This window comes from Archocentrus centrarchus, chromosome 23, assembly GCF_007364275.1.
Source record: "Archocentrus centrarchus isolate MPI-CPG fArcCen1 chromosome 23, fArcCen1, whole genome shotgun sequence".
NCBI lineage: Eukaryota > Metazoa > Chordata > Actinopteri > Cichliformes > Cichlidae > Archocentrus > Archocentrus centrarchus.
Window position 1 is genome coordinate 3,664,830 of NC_044368.1, and position 17,529 is coordinate 3,682,358.

Below are 17,529 nucleotides of genomic sequence, written 5' to 3' on the forward strand. Positions count from 1 at the left end.
AAAATTATTAGAGGAAAGTCCGGCTACTTTGCATTAAATGTCCTAATTTTCTATCTGATATACAAGAGTGGGCTGAAAAGCTCATAGGCTGACTAAGAAGGAGTTATCATACAGGAATTAAATTGGTACACCCTGGACAGGTCGCCAGCATGTTGCAGGGCTGAGACAGACAACCATTCACACTCACAATTAGAATCACCAATCAGCCTAACCCCACATCTTTGGATTGTGGGAGGAAACCGGAGTAAACCTGCACAGACACAGGGAGAACATGCAAACTCTTCACACAAAGGCCCAACCCTAATAACTAAATAAAAACTACCTAAGAGGATAAAACAATGGCGAAATTAATTGACACTTTCATCAATGAATGAAAACAAGAAGAAAATGCTTGGCGGGGCCGACATCCAATCAGAACTTATTTAATTTTGTGAAAGGCATGGACAAGTTAGGAAAACATCCAATCAAATGCACAGTTGCACAAATTTGATCTAAACCTGGTCAAACTAGCCTGTGAATTTTTCAGGCAGAGCAGGCCTACTCATCAATATTTTATTGTTATGCTCCATAAACAAGGTCAGGTAAATGATGTTGTTTGTTCAATATGCTTGTGTGTGTATTGGTCTTTCAAGTATTAATAATATTCCATAACTTTTAATAAATGTTTAATTTCATGTAAGTGGGTATAATGACTAATTCAAGGGAACTGAAGAAAAAGCATTTACATTTTACACCCTTTATATTTTAGTAGATTTAGTATATATTCTATATTCTTAAATTAGTCGACTAAAACTAGAATAAAACTAAAACTATTCAGATGACTAAATTATGACTAAAACTAAATTACATTTTCGTCAGAAGACTGACTAAAACTAAATCAGAATTTGCTGTCAAAATTAACACAATCAACACAAGTGACATCCTCCAATTCAAGAGGCTAACCCCTGTATAAACAGCATTGACAGAAAATGTTCAGGATATTCTCAACAGCTCACTTCAGCATCACTCTCACTGGTCAGAAGTGCTTCTGTAATCACTGAGTTTTACAGCCTCCTCCAGAGATGTGGACAGTACACCGACAGCAGCAGTCACTACGCAAAAAAAAAAAAAAAAATATATATATATATATATATATATATATTTAGCATTTATGAACACAGCATCTTACACAAGAATATATTAATTAATTTTCTGTATTCATTTTTCAGAGATGTTTCTCCATCAGCTGATATCAGCATGCTTCATCGTGAGAAACTTTGCTTAAACTTATTCACTGAGACCAGGTCCTGAAGTTTGAGGTATTTTTGTAATTTATTCCATAAAGAATGAGCAGCAAATCGGAATGCCTTTTCCCCCATCTTATTCTTGACCTTTGGAACAAACAACAACAGACAATCCTGGGACCTCAGAGTGTTAATTGGGTCTGAAGATAAGAGGGACCTAATACACAGTTGTATGTAAGAACACACCAATATTTGAATCTACAAACATGAAGGGAGGACCAGCCAATATGCTCATACAGCAAACAGTGATGATTAAGAGCTTTAGAATTTATGATAAATCTTAATGCTCCATGATACACAGTGTCCAGAGACTCTGAGAGCAAGTGTGCATGTTCAGACCACAACTGTAGTCAAGCACAGAAAGAAATGCTGCAGCGACCAATTTCTTTCTTGACTCAACTGAAAGACAAACTCTCATCCGGGCCAGATTACATTCTGAGCATAACCCAAGAGAAACTCTTGGGGAGGAGTGTTTTGCTCAAAGTCACTTCATAGCTGGTAATGGACAGATTGGCTGTTGTAAGAGTTTGAACTCACCTGCGTGGCACCAGCTACCACCAGACTAGTAGCAGTTACCATCTTCCCAGCAGCAGCTACTGCCTGGCCTTGTAGCAGCTACCATCAGGAACAACATCATCAACCACCAGCCCTGGCAGAAGCTACCACCAAGTCCAACAGTAGTCACCACCAAGCCCGGCGACAGCTATCATCAGGCCCAGTGAGCTGCTACCACCAGTCACATAAGATGACATTGGACAGGTTAGGCATTCTGGCTGCAGTTTATAATTTATGTATTTTTTCTAAATGTGCCATATGTCTTAAATACCATCATGCATAGTCTTCCTAACACCAGAAATACAGCACAATCAATTTTGCCACTAAAGCATGGAGGTTTAAATCCAGCAATTAATAAACTGCAAAAACTAAACATCTTTCAAGCTGTTAACAGTGTTAGAGTTCTTTGGGACCCTCTGGCTAAGCCCAAAGCCCTATTAGGAGGAAACTAATATATGTGCTGTGTTACTGTAAAAAAGTTACATGTTTAAACACCTTCTTGAATCTAATCTGGATTTTTTTTTTTTATCTATCTGAGACATGGCTTCATAGCAACTCTCCATCTGCAGCTTTGACTGTACCTGGTTATGACATTCAGGAAAGAAAGATGTAGTGGGGGACTTATGCTTTATGTCCAGGATACTATACAATGCAATGTGATCCACTGGTGAGCTGATGTTACTTTGCAATGTATGGGTTTAATTGTCACATTGTCTCCACATATCGACCAACAGACTCTAAAACTAATTTCTATGATCAGCTTGACAAAGTACTCAAGGAATGCAATTTTAATAAATAAGTACTCTTAATGGGGGATTTTAACATTGATTATGAAGATAAAAATGGTAGAAAATCCCAAAAGCACAGTTGGTTAAAGGACCACCCAGAATACCATCTGCCTCCATGACACAGATTGATCTAAATATTTAGTAACAAAATATTTAGATCAATCTATCAAGAAAATGACAAAAAAAAAAGGTGATCCAACATGACAGCATCTAAAAAAAGCAGACATAATTAAATGCAGAGTGGAGTATAAACAGAGTAAAAAGAGATGAGTGAAAAGAAACACTCAGTACATCATGGGAGCCCCCCAGCAGCCTAGGCCTATAGCAGCATAACTAAGGGAGGGTTCAGGGTCACCTGATCCAGCCCTAACTATAAGCCTTATCATAAAGGAAAGTTTTAAGCCTAATCTTAAAAATAGAGAGGGTGTTTGCCTCCTGAATCCAAGCTGGGAGCTGCTTCCACAGAAGAGGGGCCTGAAAGCTGAAGGCTCTGCCTCCCATTCTACTCTTAAGTGTCCTAGGAACCACAAGTAAGCCAGCAGTCTGAGAGTGAAGTGCTCTGTTGGGGTGATATGATACTATGAGGTCTTTGAGATAAGATGGGGCCTGATTATTCAAGACCTTGTAGGTGAGGAGAAGGATTTTAAATTCTATTCTAGATTTAACAGGGAGCCAATGAAGAGAAGCCAATATGGGAGAAATCTGCTCTCTCTTTCTAGTCCCTGTCAGTACTCTAGCTGCAGCATTTTGGATCAGCTGAAGGCTTTTCAGGGAGCTTTTAGGACAGCCTGATAATAATGAATTACAATAGTCCAGCCTAGAAGTAATAAATGCATGAATTAGCTTTTCAGCATCACTCTGAGACAGGATGTTTCTAATTTTAGAAATATTGCACAAATGCAAAAAATGAGGGTTGGTGGTTGCCCCTCTCCTCCACAGTTGGGGTTAAAAACAAAAAACCTCAGTCCACATGGTCACCACCAGTTATACTGCTTAGGTAGTATCCCTGCACCCAAAAAACACACCTCAAATACACACTTCAAATTAATCACATAGAAAAAAAAAAAAAAAAAAAAAAAAAATATATATATATATATATATAAGATTAAGATTAAGATAGTGTTTATTTGTCACATGGTAAATGGTAAATGGTAAATGGACTAGTTCTTATATAGCGTTTTTCTACTCAGTATGAGCACTCAAAGCGCTTATACAACATGTTTTACATTCACCCATGCACTCCCATTCATACAAGCACTTCCATGTTTACTAAGCTAAGTGCTTTTAATTAGCTAACATTCACACACATTCATACTCCGACGGGACGGTCGGAGAGCAACTTGGGGTTAAGTATCTTGCCCAAGGATACATTGGCATGCAGCCCGGAGTAGCCAGGAATCAAACCACTGACCTTCCGATCAGTAGGTGACCTGCTCTACCTACTGAGCTACAGCCACCCCACCACATGCACAGTTATACACAGTACAATGCACAGTGAAATGTATTTTGTACCTGCAACCATATATACACACACATATAAATAAGAAGAATAAAAATTAAAAAAAGTAATTCACACTATACACTATACTCTATATACTATACACTATATACACTTTTATAAATTATAATATTTACATTGTGCAATGATAGTCCAGTTAGGGCTCAGAGTTGAGCAGACGGATGGCTTGTGGGTAAAAACTCTTCTTCAACCTTTCAGTCTTAGTCCTCAGGCAGCGGTAACGCCGGTCTGATGGGAGCAGGGAGAAGAGAGAGTGTCCGGGGTGGCTGGGCTGTTTTAGGATCTTCATGGCCCTCAGCCTGCACTGCTTGGTGTAAATGTCCTGCAGGTTGGGGAGGGTGGTTCTGATGGTCCGCTCAGCTGAACGAACCACCCTTTTTAGGGCCATGAAGTCCTGCTTGGTGCAGTTTCCCATCCAGGTGGTGATGCTCCCACGCATGATGCTCTCGATGGTGCAGGTGTAAAAGTTCCTGAGCACCTTGAGTGGGAGCTTGAAGTCTCTCAGCCGCCTGAGGAGGTAGAGATGCTGTCTGGCCTTCTTCACAGTGATGTTTATGTGATGAGTCCAGGACAGGTCCTGTGAGATGGTCACTCCCAGGTATTTGAAAGTGTCCACTCTTTCCACCTCAGCACCACTGATGACAAGTGGATGGTAGTCCCTCTGCTGCTTCCTGCTGAAGTCCACGATCAGTTCCTTTGTTTTGCTGACGTTGAGCAGGAGGTGGTTCTCCTGGCACCAGTTCTCCAGGCGGGAGACCTCTCTCCTGTAGGCTGTCTCCTCATTGTGAGAGATTAGTCCCACAACAGCAGTGTCGTCAGCAAACTTGATGATGACGTTGGACTCTGACGTGGCCTCGCAGTCATGGGTGTACAGTGAGTACAGCAGAGGGCTGAGCACACAGCCTTGGGGGGATCCAGTGTTGAGGGTGAGCGAGGATGAGGTGAGGTGACCCACTCGTACCACCTGTGGTCTGCTGGTCAGGAAGCTGTGAACCCACCTGCACAGGGATGGGCCCAGGCCCAGGTCCAGCAGCTTAGAGACCAGCCTGGAGGGAACTATGGTGTTGAATGCTGAGCTGTAATCTACAAACAGCACTCTCACATAGTTCCCCTTACCAGTGTCTATGTGTGAAAGGGTCTTGTGGAGGAGGAAGGATATGGCGTCATCTGTGGATCTGTCTGGCCGGTATGCAAACTGTAGTGGGTCGAGGGTGGTGGGCAGTGAGGAGGTGATGAATGTCTTGACGAGTCTCTCAAAACACTTCATCACCACAGAGGTGAGCGCTATGGGCCTGAAGTCATTGGGGCTGCTGGGGTGTGGTTTCTTTGGGACAGGGACTATGATGGACTTTTAAAGCAGGTGGGAATCACACACAGTTTCAGTGAGAGGTTGAATATCAGTGTAAACACAGGTGCCAGCTGGTCAGCGCAGGTCTTAAGGACACGTCCACTAATACCGTCTGGTCCAGCCGCTTTCCTGGTGTTTACCCGTCTAAACGCCCTCCTCACGTCGCGCTCCGTCACAGTGAGTGTCTCCGCCTCTCCGGCCGGGAGCGCAGCGGGCTGTCGGCTTCCCGCCTCAAAGCGCGCAAAGAAGATGTTGAGTTCATCAGCCAGAGAAGCGTCGGCACTCACCGGGTGTGTGTGTGGTGCTTTGTAGTCCGTGATGGTGCGTAGTCCCTGCCACAGTCCCCTGGGGTCAGACTGTTGTAGTTGCTGTTCCAGTCTGCGGCCGTAGCGATGTTTAGCCTCTTTCACCGCTCTGCGGACGTTGTATGATGCAACCTTGTAGTCCTCCATGTTCCCAGAGGCGAGGCCGGAGTTGTAGGCAACGGTGCGGGACCGTTGCCTAGGATATATTTATATATACACCTTCACATAACTTTGTAAAATCATTTTACCTAAAGTCATCTTCAGTCCTCTGTGGCTTTTCTCAAAGCAAGCCCAGAGAGAAAGTGCTTAGAGTACAATCCACAAAGGACACCTACTTCACTTTTTTTTTCTTTTTTTTTTCTGCCTCAGTGTTGTACGTAAGTTCATTTCAATGGTTCCCCCTTTCAGCCCCTTCAGATACAGTCCTTCATTTTTGCCAACCAAATGTAATGTATGTATGACTGAAAAAATAAAAGTTAACTTCAGGTATTATTTTTAATCCTTGATATCATTCATTATTCGTAACAAAGTGAATTTAAAAGAAAAATTTCACAGCTTTCCTATTTAAATGAATGCATACTGACTCAAAGAACAAATCAGAAGGCATTACCTGAAGGCTTATTATTACAAATGTGTTTTTAATCCTGCCATAAAATGTATGTGGCTGATCATACAATATCATATTTAACATAAGCTACCTGTAAACTGATCTGTATTCCGAGGTCTGCAATGACACAATAATTAACAGACAATAATTTGGTAAATTACTTAATGAGTCAAATTCAAAAAGACTTTAAACAGAGGAAATACAAAACGGATGTCCTTTTGGGAAGCCATGTGAGAGCGCCACCTGTTGGACACAACAGTACAAACACCCAAGGAGATCATAGCCATCAACCATCTGCTGAAATGCGGTTATTGTAATATATGGTAACCCTAATGTGAGTATGTTGCTGACACCGCTCCTTCTACAGAATCTAAAAATTAAAACTGACAATCTTCATCACAATCATTGTTCTTCATTGTAGGGATGGAGGACAATGAGGAGCATTTCCTCCTCTGAAAAATGAAAAAATAAACGTAATGCTGTGTCCATTACTCTCTCAGTAGTTTTTGCATGTGCCTCTCTTTATGATTCTTAAATTAATTTCTGATCAGGTTTATAAAAGCATCCCATGTTGTGTCTTTAACTGAGTAGAAATCTGCTGTTCATCCTGGAAGCTCTGAATCAGAGTGTCTCTTCTGTTCAGTCACTGCCAGTTCTGAGCAACTAGAGCTGCTCTGTGATGTTCTCATTGTTATTTTATGTTCACTTTGAATTTCAAACATTAGTCTGAAACTTCGGGTCAGTCCTCATGTCTTCTTCTAGGTTGTTGTAAGTTTAAACTTATCAGGCAATAATGCATTTATTTTTCTGTTTAAATTGGTCAATTTCTTCATCATGCTTTTTCTGAATTTCCTCCAGTTCTTTCTTCAGACTTTCTTCTTTGTAGGTGGAGACTTTGTGCAAATGCGAATACTCATTTTTGCGTTTCTCTTGCTCTTGCATCAATTTTGTATATGCTTGCTTCAGATCCTTTATCTCCTCATTATACTTCTCTATCAGAGATTCAAAGTCCTTTGTATATTTTTCTTTGAATTCGTTGAACATTTCAGCTTGATTTCTGGCCTCGTCTTCATATTTCTGCTTCATGTCGTCCATTTTTTTCATGTACTCATTTTCTAATGCTCGTCTCTTTTTTTCCTCCTGCTCTAATCTGATGCAATAATCTTTCATTCGTCTGTGATATGCATCCCTTTCCTTTTCATATTCTTCCTTGAGCTTTTTTATTTTCATATCTCCCTCATCTCGTCTATATGTGTTTTCCTGACACCTTTTTTCCCACCATTTTTTCCTCTCCATGTCCCAGGCCTCTCTCTCTTTTCTCATTTCTGCTCTGGTCTGCTCCAGCTCTCTGATGAGCTCTTCCTTTGATTCAGAATTTATTTGCTTCTCCAGAGAGTCAAGTTTTTGTTTCCACTGTCGTTGCTGAATTTCTTCTTGTTCTCTCCTCTTTCTGTCTTCTTCTTCTCTGATTTTCTGTTCTCTCCCTCTCTTCTCCCGCTCCTGCTTAATGTAATCCTCCATCTGCTTGAGCTGGTTCATACTCTGCTCTTTCTCACACTCAATTCTGGAGATCTGTTCTTCCATTTCTCTTTTTATTTTTTGCATTTCTTCTTTGTGTTTGCTTTTAAGCTTCTCCCTCTCACTCTTCATGTCTTCATCTTTCTCTTTTAGCAGCCTCTCCACGTTCTTCTGTATGGCTGCCTCAGCCTCTTGAAACATCTCAGTAGTGTAGTAGCTACCACCACTCTCATTCAACATGACTTCAATTTTGTTCAGCAGCTCTCTAACCTGTGTGCGGTTAGTTGTGTCTTTGTTGTTGAAGACGTGGTATCTGCCTCCACAGTCATGTATCAGATCTTTTACAAAATCATCACATTCTTGTATGTAACTTTCAATGGATCTCTCGTCAAGATCATCTCCTCTGGTGAAGGTAAGAATAACAAAGTTTCCTGACTTCTTGCCAAAAATCTCTTTTATCATTTTCACAGCATCTTTCTCCTCCTTCGTAAAGCGGCCGATCTGCAGCACCAGTAGGAAAACATGAGGTCCAGGAGACAGCATGCTGATACAATGCAGAAGCTCCTGTCGAATTTCATAATCAGACAGAGTTGTGTCAAACAGGCCAGGGGTGTCAACGACAACAACATGACGTCCAGCAATCTCTCCTGCTGCTTTCTGACATTCTCTGGTCACAGATTTCTGACTGGCTCTGGATAAAAACTCCTTTTTACCCAAAATGGTGTTTGCAGTTGCACTTTTCCCACTGCCAGTTTTCCCAATCAGCACCATCCGGATGGACTGTGCAGTTTGATTTCCGTCATCAGGTCCAGCCTCACTCCTGCGTTTAAGTTCATGCAGTTCAGCTTTAAGTCTTGTTACCTTCTCCATTTGAACTTTGGTGAACATGTCCTTTGTGAAGCATTTGGATCCTTCAGCTTTGATCCTTTCCACTTTATCCAGCAGCTCCATAATGGCTTGCTTTTCCTTCAAGTTGAGGACAATATATTGTCCACTACAACTCTGACCTAGCTTCTGGATGTCCTTGTTTAACTTTATGAACTTAACAATCTGTGGATCTGTAGGATCTGACTCCACAGTGAACAGAATCATGGTGAAGTCGTTGACTCGAGAGCTAAATGTGTTCTGGAAGGTCTCAAACTCTCCCTTGTCTTCATCAGTGAGGGGACCCACAGGTAGGACTGGGATGAAGGCATGGACACCTTCAGGATCACAGAGGGAGATACAACTGAGTGATTCCTCCATCACTGCCTCCTGAGGTTTTCCATACAAGGCGGGCAGCTCCACCAGGGACACCCGCCGTCCGCACACCTCTCCCTGATGTTTAACACACTCTGATGAGTTGAAGACTGAATGAAGCTCATTCTGACCTAAAATGGCCTTGGCTGCTGAAGTCTTCCCTGCTGCTCTCCTCCCACACAGAACCAGGTTTATAGCTGGTTTGATGTGTTCATGTTGTGGTCTGATGGGCTCTTCAGTGACTGTGAGGAATTTTCCTTTGTTCTTATGAGCAATGCTCTCAATCTTCTCCATTAACTGTTTATGATCATTTTCAAACATTTTGTAGTGACGACCTTCACAATCTTTAAGCAGGGAATCATCAGAAAAACCTGTCTCCTCATGTGTGATGATGACCATGGAGTGTTTAAAAGCATCTTCACCAAACACACTCCGGATAAATTTCTGAGTTTTTCTGCTCCATACAGTAAAATCAGTAGGTCTCATTAACAACAGCAGAACATTTGGTCCAGGAGGACAGAGACTCACACAGCTCTTCATCTCTTCTCTCACTGTTTTCAGAGACTCATCTAACATATCTGGTACTTTCACCACTGTAACTGCTTGTTGTCTCCATTCTCCATGAACTACTTGCCTGGCTTGAGAAAATCTTGAAAAACCATAACTTTTTTGCTTCACAATAAAGTTACAGAGTACTGTCTTCCTTGATGAGCTCTCTCCAAACAGCATAATCCTGAGTCCACGTGCTATAAAGGAACAAACACAGCAGATTACTTTCAAAAGTTCTTGGAAGTCACCTGAGTGATCCTAACAGGCTTTTACAACACAGAAACTATGACAGAGTCTGTGTAGGAACCACATTAAAAGTTTTTTTTTGTAACCAAAGTTTTTATATTACAACTTTATTTGTACATCCCTTTTCTTGATTCATGCTCAGTAAATGCAGCTGCTGCAGTCAGTTCAGTTTAACAGTTGTGTACATTTTTAGAAGGTGTCCTAATTTTATGTTAAAATATCTGGCTAAGCTGCCTTTCATAGTATCATGACAAATATTTTTTCTTTCACTTACCAACAGATTGATCATAATCCAAATCACCAGGAGTTTGCTCCATGCTGAGATGACAGATGACATGCTTTCCATTTTCTTTTTCTACAATGCATTTTATGCTTTCTAATAATTCCTCAGTGTTGTAGTTATTAAGTTTCAGTGACATGCTTCTGCATCTTCTGATCATATCCTGTAAGGGCGCACAGTACATATAAGTATGCCCTAAACCTGGATGCCTCGCTCTGGGTGGTGATATCAGAACCAGCGAATGATAAAATGATTGATCACTGAAGAAGTTAAGGATTCTGTAGAGCTTTGCTTTTTGATGCTCAGTGAAGTTTTCAGGCTGTAGAACCAGCAGGAACACATGAGGTCCAGGAGCAGAGAGCTTCACACAGGTTTCTACATGTTCCTGTATTCTGTCTTCAGAGATGTTGGGATCAAGCAGATCAGGTGTATTGATGAGAACTATGTCTTTCCCTTGAATTCGCCCATCGGCTCTCACACAACGGTCCAATTCTTCCCCTGAGTTGAACCTGGTCTCTCTCAGTAGGACATTCCCCACTGAACTCCTCTCAGACAGACTGTTCCCCAGCAGAACAGCCCTGAGTTCTGACACTGAAATGACAGCAAATGCAAACACAGATCAAATAATCTATCAAAGTTAATGTTATATGTTATATCATAGGTGAAACATTAGTAATTTTGCAACTGTAACCACTGAGTTTTAATTAAATTTTTATATGTACAATTTTTCAGTAAATTTGTGAGAGGCAGTGATTGCAAAATCACTCAGAACCTCCCACATGATCAGGTTGGGGTAAAATTGTGCTCTTTATTTCTGTGATGAGTAGCAGATATTTTTAATGGAAATCATGCATCTCACTTCCTGTTATATTTTGTGTTTACCTGCCCCGCCCTAATGTGTTCCATGTTACAGTACACAGTTTGCATCAAACACAATCTTATCTTCAAATACTCACTGTAGGGTGGCAGAACTCCATAACTGCTCCTGCGATTTCTGGAAAATGTGTGTTTGGGGACTGCAATGATGAAGAAAAACATAATTTCTCTTTTATTGTTATTATTGCTATTATGGATACAGTGACAGTGCAGTGACTACATCTGTGTTTAGATAAGAAAAGCACTTCTAATGTCAACAGCTGACTGCGTCAGAAACTATAAGAGCTTACAGTCTGTGAGGCATGAACAGATCACAGAAAGACTATTAACTTTTATTGGTGAAATACATCATTAAAGCACATTACATGCAACACAGCATGTAATCTGGTTCAGGAAAGGCATTCAGATGTTACTTGCTGTACAATATTCACTTGTAGTAACCTCTTTTATCCTCCAATCAGATGGTATAAAATAGTTTTTGATTTCTATTTGCTACAATTTTCATCAATCAGGAGAAACTAAGAATCACTGTTCAAAATGTAAAAAGTTTTGAACAAAGTAAAAAGGAAGTGTGACAGGACTCACCAAATGCTGATGCCATACTGTCACTCTCAATCAGCCGTTAAACTCAGTCACTGTTGAGTTTAAAAAAAACAACAAAAAAAACCCAAAACACATTAAACAGTTTATCATACTTTACACTAAGCAGTGCAAGTTAAGGGCCATGAAGATCCTTAAACAGCCCAGCCACTCCAGACACTCTCTCTTCCTACTTCCCATCAGGCCAGTGTTACCACTGCCTGAGGACTAAGACTGAAAGGTTGAAGAAGAGTTTTTATCCACAATCCATCCATCTGCTCAACTCTGAGCCCTGAACAGCACTGTTACTGCACAATGTAAATTATTATATTATTCTATGTATAGTGTGAATTACTTATTTTTATTCGTCTTATTTATATATATTTTTACTTCTTATTATCGGCTGCAGGTAGAAAATACATTTCACTGTGCATTGTACTACAGTATGTAATAACTGTGCATGTGACAAATAAACCTTATCTTATCTTATGTCTGCAATCACAGATTGATAAGGGCTGTAACCACACCCAGCATCAGAAAGATCTTTAGAGGTCAAGTTACTCTCTAATATCTGTGAGGCAGTCCCCACCCAGCTGGAGGCTGGACTTGTTTAAATTAGTCAAGGTTACAAGAAGTGAATGTTTATGAGTATACAATGAATATTATCTGTCCTCAGTTCAATGTTCATTTTGCAGTTTGTTATCACCTTTTTGTGTGCTGTTATTTATCAACTACAAAGATGTAATAAACATCACATTCATTTAGATCTACCTGCAGGTCAAAGGTTTAATAAATGTGATGATGAGTTAATGATTACAAAAAGGCAGTTTCTGAATATTCTCAGCCATCAGTTTCACACACCTAGATAATCTGAGACTAAGGCAGCCAAACCTTTTAAAGATTACTGAAAAAATTTCACATTTTAACAAAAATATTTTCAGTCCTTGCTGATTAGAGCAGATTACACAACATTTCACATCCCAACAGAGAAATATATTTTAATGTCTGATTATGGTCACAAAATAAAATAAAGTAAAAAATATGATCAACCTGTGGTAGAATAAAAACACAATGCAATTCATATAAGATTATGAAACTAATTAGAACAGCTGACCACTGACAGACACCTATTCACTGTGTTTGCACAGATGATGGTTTGTTGGTGTGTTGCCTTGTTGTCAGTCAACTATTTGGGTAACTTACTGATTTTGTTCAGACTGGTGTACCTAAACTAAAGCATTAAAGCATCCAAAATTGGGATGCCCAACAAAGCAAATGCAAAAACAACAAGTGCTGCACAAGCGTCTGAAAAGTTTTGTTTTACTGACGATCAAAATAAATAGAAGCTGCACTGCTAAACCAAAGCTCCATAAAAAACCTATATCTTACATGATGGTTTTACAACTAAACATTATCCTTTTTTTTTATTAATGGATTGTTTTATTGCTACTAACATTGTAGCAGCAATCAAATTCATCTTTCCTTGGACTTCAGTCTCTGAACTCTTGCATAGAAATCTATCTGCTGAGGCGGATTCAGTGCTTCACTTTGTTGAAATCCTAACAAATTTAAAACACATGAGCTTTTCAGCAGTAAACTCAGCAAATCACTTTCAACAAAGCTTTACAATCAGAACCACAGAGATCCTACAGTCTGTGTAAGAACTGATTTCATTTCTTGTTTTTGAGTGGGTCATCATGCAGAGCTTACCTGATCTGTCTGTCTGTGATATCGCGGTGCTGGTAGCAGAACTCATACGGTCACATTACAGGTCTTTTAGCTAAAAACAGTCCTTCATCTGAGCAGCAGCTGGAAAACATCTGAAACCAATAAATCAGCTCACAGTCATGTGTTTAAAAATCAATCTTTAGATGTGTGTATTATTATCATTTATTAATTGTACTTACTGTGGGAACGAGTTACTGCTTCATGGTTTTTCCGTATAATGCATGTGACACCTCTCCAAAGTGAAAACTCACCTGTAACACCCCTTTTATAAGCATAGTGGGCAGGACACTGCACTGCTGACACCAGCATGACATCACTGAGACACCTGAGTTAATGTTTAACCTGCAACATTTTCAAAAAACGGATTGGAATCATTTTACGTGCTGAAAAATGAGGTTGTCGTTAGATAAGCAGTCTGTAGTAAAAATGCCACTTCTGATTCACTCTGAGCTTTAATGAGTGTTTGTCAAGTCTCACAAAAGGCTCAAACTGAGTGAACCTGCAGAAACTCCAACATTTTTATTTTTATCCTACAGACTCCAAAACTACCAGGAGCTGAGCCATGAAATTTGGCATATGTGTTCTTTACTCTTAAAACATGTGAAACATGATATTCATAAAGTTTAGTACCCTTTGCACACTGTGGCTGTATTTATCTGAAGTGGACAACATGGAGGATTTCAAGCCTCCAAATTATTATGATTATTATGATTCTATGAAGCTCTCATAGCTGCAGCGCTTTATGAACAACGCTCTGTTTCCAAAGCTGTGGAAATCCTTCCAGATGTGCAGCGCTGGTGGAATACACAGGAGTGATACTCCCAGTTTAACTAACTGACTGATTTATTACTGATTTACCAAGAGAGGATATAAAATGTTCAGGCTAGTTTGAAATTGAGTTGTCAATTTAAGAGGAGGCTGTTTCATGCAAGAAGGTTATAAATACATTTTTTTACCTATATTTTAACAGGTAAAATATTTGAGAGTCAGTTCTCATTTACAAACATGAACATGACATGAAATAGTGGTCAAAGCTGTCATCATCATATCACAGAGCCAGACTTAGTATCAATCTGCTCAAAACTCTCCGTTGGCATCTAAAAGCGGCTGTCAGCATGAAGAGGCTGCCATGGGAGCGGAAAGTTCTTTGGTGATCTATTAGCAGTGCACCAATTTAGGTACAAGCCAAGCCAATTTTATTTATAAAGCACTTTAAAAACAGCAAGCACTGACCAAAGTGCTGAACAAAGGAAACAGGATACAACAGTACACAAGAAAAGTGCAGATAAAAAAGGTAACACCCAAAATAAAAGCAACAATAAGATACATAATTTATCATAAGTTAAATTATAAAATAGCATAAAATAACTAGATAACAATAAATAGAAATAAGTACACAAAAACTAAAATCAACATCTCAAGCCTGGTCAAAAGCCAAGTGAAATAAGGGGGTCTTAAGAAGAGATTTAAAAGTGGTCAGCAAAGAGGCCTGTCTAATATGCAATGGCAGGGAGTTCCACAGTTTAGGAGCTGCCACGGCAAAGGCTCTGTCCCCCCCCTAAGTCTCCGCTTAATCCTCAGCACATCCAAAACCAGTTTGTCAGCTGATCTGAGTGAGCTCGAAGGGGAGTGTAGGTGCAGTAACTCAGAGAGGTACGTTGGAGCAAGGCCATTTAAATACTTAAAAACAAATAAAAGAATTTTAAAATGAACTCTAAAATAAACAGGCAACCAGTGCAATGAAGATAAAACAGGGGTAATGTGCTCCCTCTTACGTGTTCCAGTCAAAAGCCGTGCAGCGGAATTCTGGACCAGCTGAAGACGAGCCAAGGAGGACTGGTTTACGCCAATATACAAAGAGTTACAGTAATTCAGACGGGGCTATAACAAAGGCGTGGATCACAGTTTCAAAATGATCTTCAACAAGATAGTTTTAATCTTGGTGAGCTGTCTCAGGTGAAAGAAACTGGATTTCACCACAGCAGTGATTTCATCCTCCAACTTAAGACTCTCATCCATCTTTACACCCATATTTGTGACCGTGGGCTTTACATGCAGAGATAAAGGACCCAGATCCACAGAAGTCCAACCCCCAGTGATGCCCGAAAACGATCACCTCCATCTTATTTCCATTAAAATTCAGGAAATTCAAAGCCATCCAAGCTTTGATTTCATCAAGACACTTTATTAGGATCTGTATGGAGTTTGCATTGCTATTTTTTAGGGGGATATAAATCTGGGTATCGTCAGCGTAGCAGTGGAAAGCATTTTTATGCTTTCTGAGAAAAGAATCAAGGGGCAACAAATATAGAGAAAATACCAACGGCCCAATTATCGAACCCTGGGGTACCCTACATGACAAAGGAGCACAGGATGATTTAAAATCATTTAAGAAAACAGTAAAAGTTCTCTGGGTCAAGTAGGATCTAAACCACTCCAGTCCCGTGCCGTGCCCTGAATACCTACATCGCTCTAGACGAGATATTAAAATAATATGCATCTGTTGCCAGGAAAATGTCATTAAAAACCCTTAGTAAGGCAGACTCTGTGCATGCTGAAAGTCCAATCCCAACAGAGTATTCTTGGATATGGACACTGAGAGGCTGGACAGCATCCTGGCATGTTTCAGCAAAGTGGTGCATGAAGGCCCATCTTTCTTCGCTTCCCTTTATGGTTAATCCAGCCACAGCTCTGTCCACACACCATGACTGCTGCAATGATAACTTTCTCAATCAACCAAGCCACAACTACACTTGTTGAGACAGTTAAGTTTCATTTTGAATAATTAGGGGGTTTGCACTTTCACTTTACTTTCACTTTGTTTGGGAAGAAGCCATATCATCATCATCATCATCATCATCATCATCATCATCATCATCATCTGCCAAAATCCTATTCCGGGCCACTAAACTCCTCAAGGAGTTGAAACTCTAGTTAATCACGTAAAATTGACATTTGTAAAGAGTTCGTTCTATCAGTGTCAGGGATTTGAGCCTTTCATGAAGAAAAGTCAAACAAATTACAACAGTTTGACAAGGAAATCATTAAAACTTCTTTGGGGACTATGTGAAAATTATTAGAGGAAAGTCCGGCTATTTTGCATTAAATGACCTAATTTTCTATCTGATATACAAGAGTGGGCTGAAAAGCTCATAGGCTGACTAAGAAGGAATTATCATACAGGAATTAAATTTGGTACACCCTGGACAGGTCGCCAGCCTGTTGCAGGGCTGAGAAAGGCAACCATTCACACTCACAATGGGCAGTTTAGAATCACCAATCAGCCTAAGCCCATATCTTTGGATTGTGGGAGGAAACCAGAGTAAACCTGCACAGACACAGGGAGAACATGCAAACTCCACACACAAAGGCCTGGGCTAAGGTGGATTTGAACCCAGACTTTCTAGCTGTGAGGCAACAGTGCTAACCACTACCTCCTTAATGTGGAGGGGCTTAGAGGCTGTCAGCCAATCAGAAAATCTCCAACAGACCTGAGTGAGACACAAACATGAAGAGGCTCAGGCTCACATGTTCGATGGTTTCTGTGAGGTCAAAGGCAGTCTTACCATCCAGGTCTCCCAGGATGACAAACCTCTGGATGATGGGTAATGCCCTCTCATCCCCTCCAGCACCCTCTGCACACACAGGAAAAAAACAAACAAACCCATTGGTTTACTGTGTTAGACACAGTAGACACCAGTTAGAACCGGTTTCACCTTTGACTCTGAGGCTCGAAACTCCTCAAACACTTTCTTGATGGTCCAGCTGCAGGAGGAGACAGTAGATGAGAGACAAAGAACCTTTGTACAAATTTGGCATTTAGACTGGTGCAGTTGTGTCGTACTTGGCCTCCACAGCAATGTCTCCACCTCCTGATGGGCCATGCCCGACGACATGAGATGAGATCTCAACCAGCGAGTCCACCATCACTCTGAAGTACGCCCACACACAGTCCTCCCACGATTCACACACAGCCAGCAACTGGAACACAAACACATCTGTCATCTACAGGATTTCTACAGACTCACAGTAAAAGCAGAGGTGACTGTGACCTGCTAACTTCTGATCCCAAACTAATCTCACATGAACGCTGCGGTGAATGCACACAA

At 40.6% G+C, this 17,529-nt stretch overlaps 1 protein-coding gene across 1 annotated transcript; it reads right to left on the reverse strand.

Annotated features, from left to right (window-relative positions):
* Positions 1-7,188: 7,188 nt before the first annotated feature.
* On the reverse strand, positions 7,189-10,357 carry LOC115773792 (GTPase IMAP family member 8-like). The gene is made up of 2 exons (XM_030720709.1): positions 10,232-10,357; positions 7,189-9,908 (listed from the first exon to the last, which is right to left on the reverse strand). Exons 1-2 carry the CDS (start codon positions 10,272-10,274, stop codon positions 7,189-7,191), a joined length of 2,763 nt encoding a protein of 920 aa, XP_030576569.1. The 5' UTR covers positions 10,275-10,357.
* Between the last annotated feature and the right edge of the window lie 7,172 nt (positions 10,358-17,529).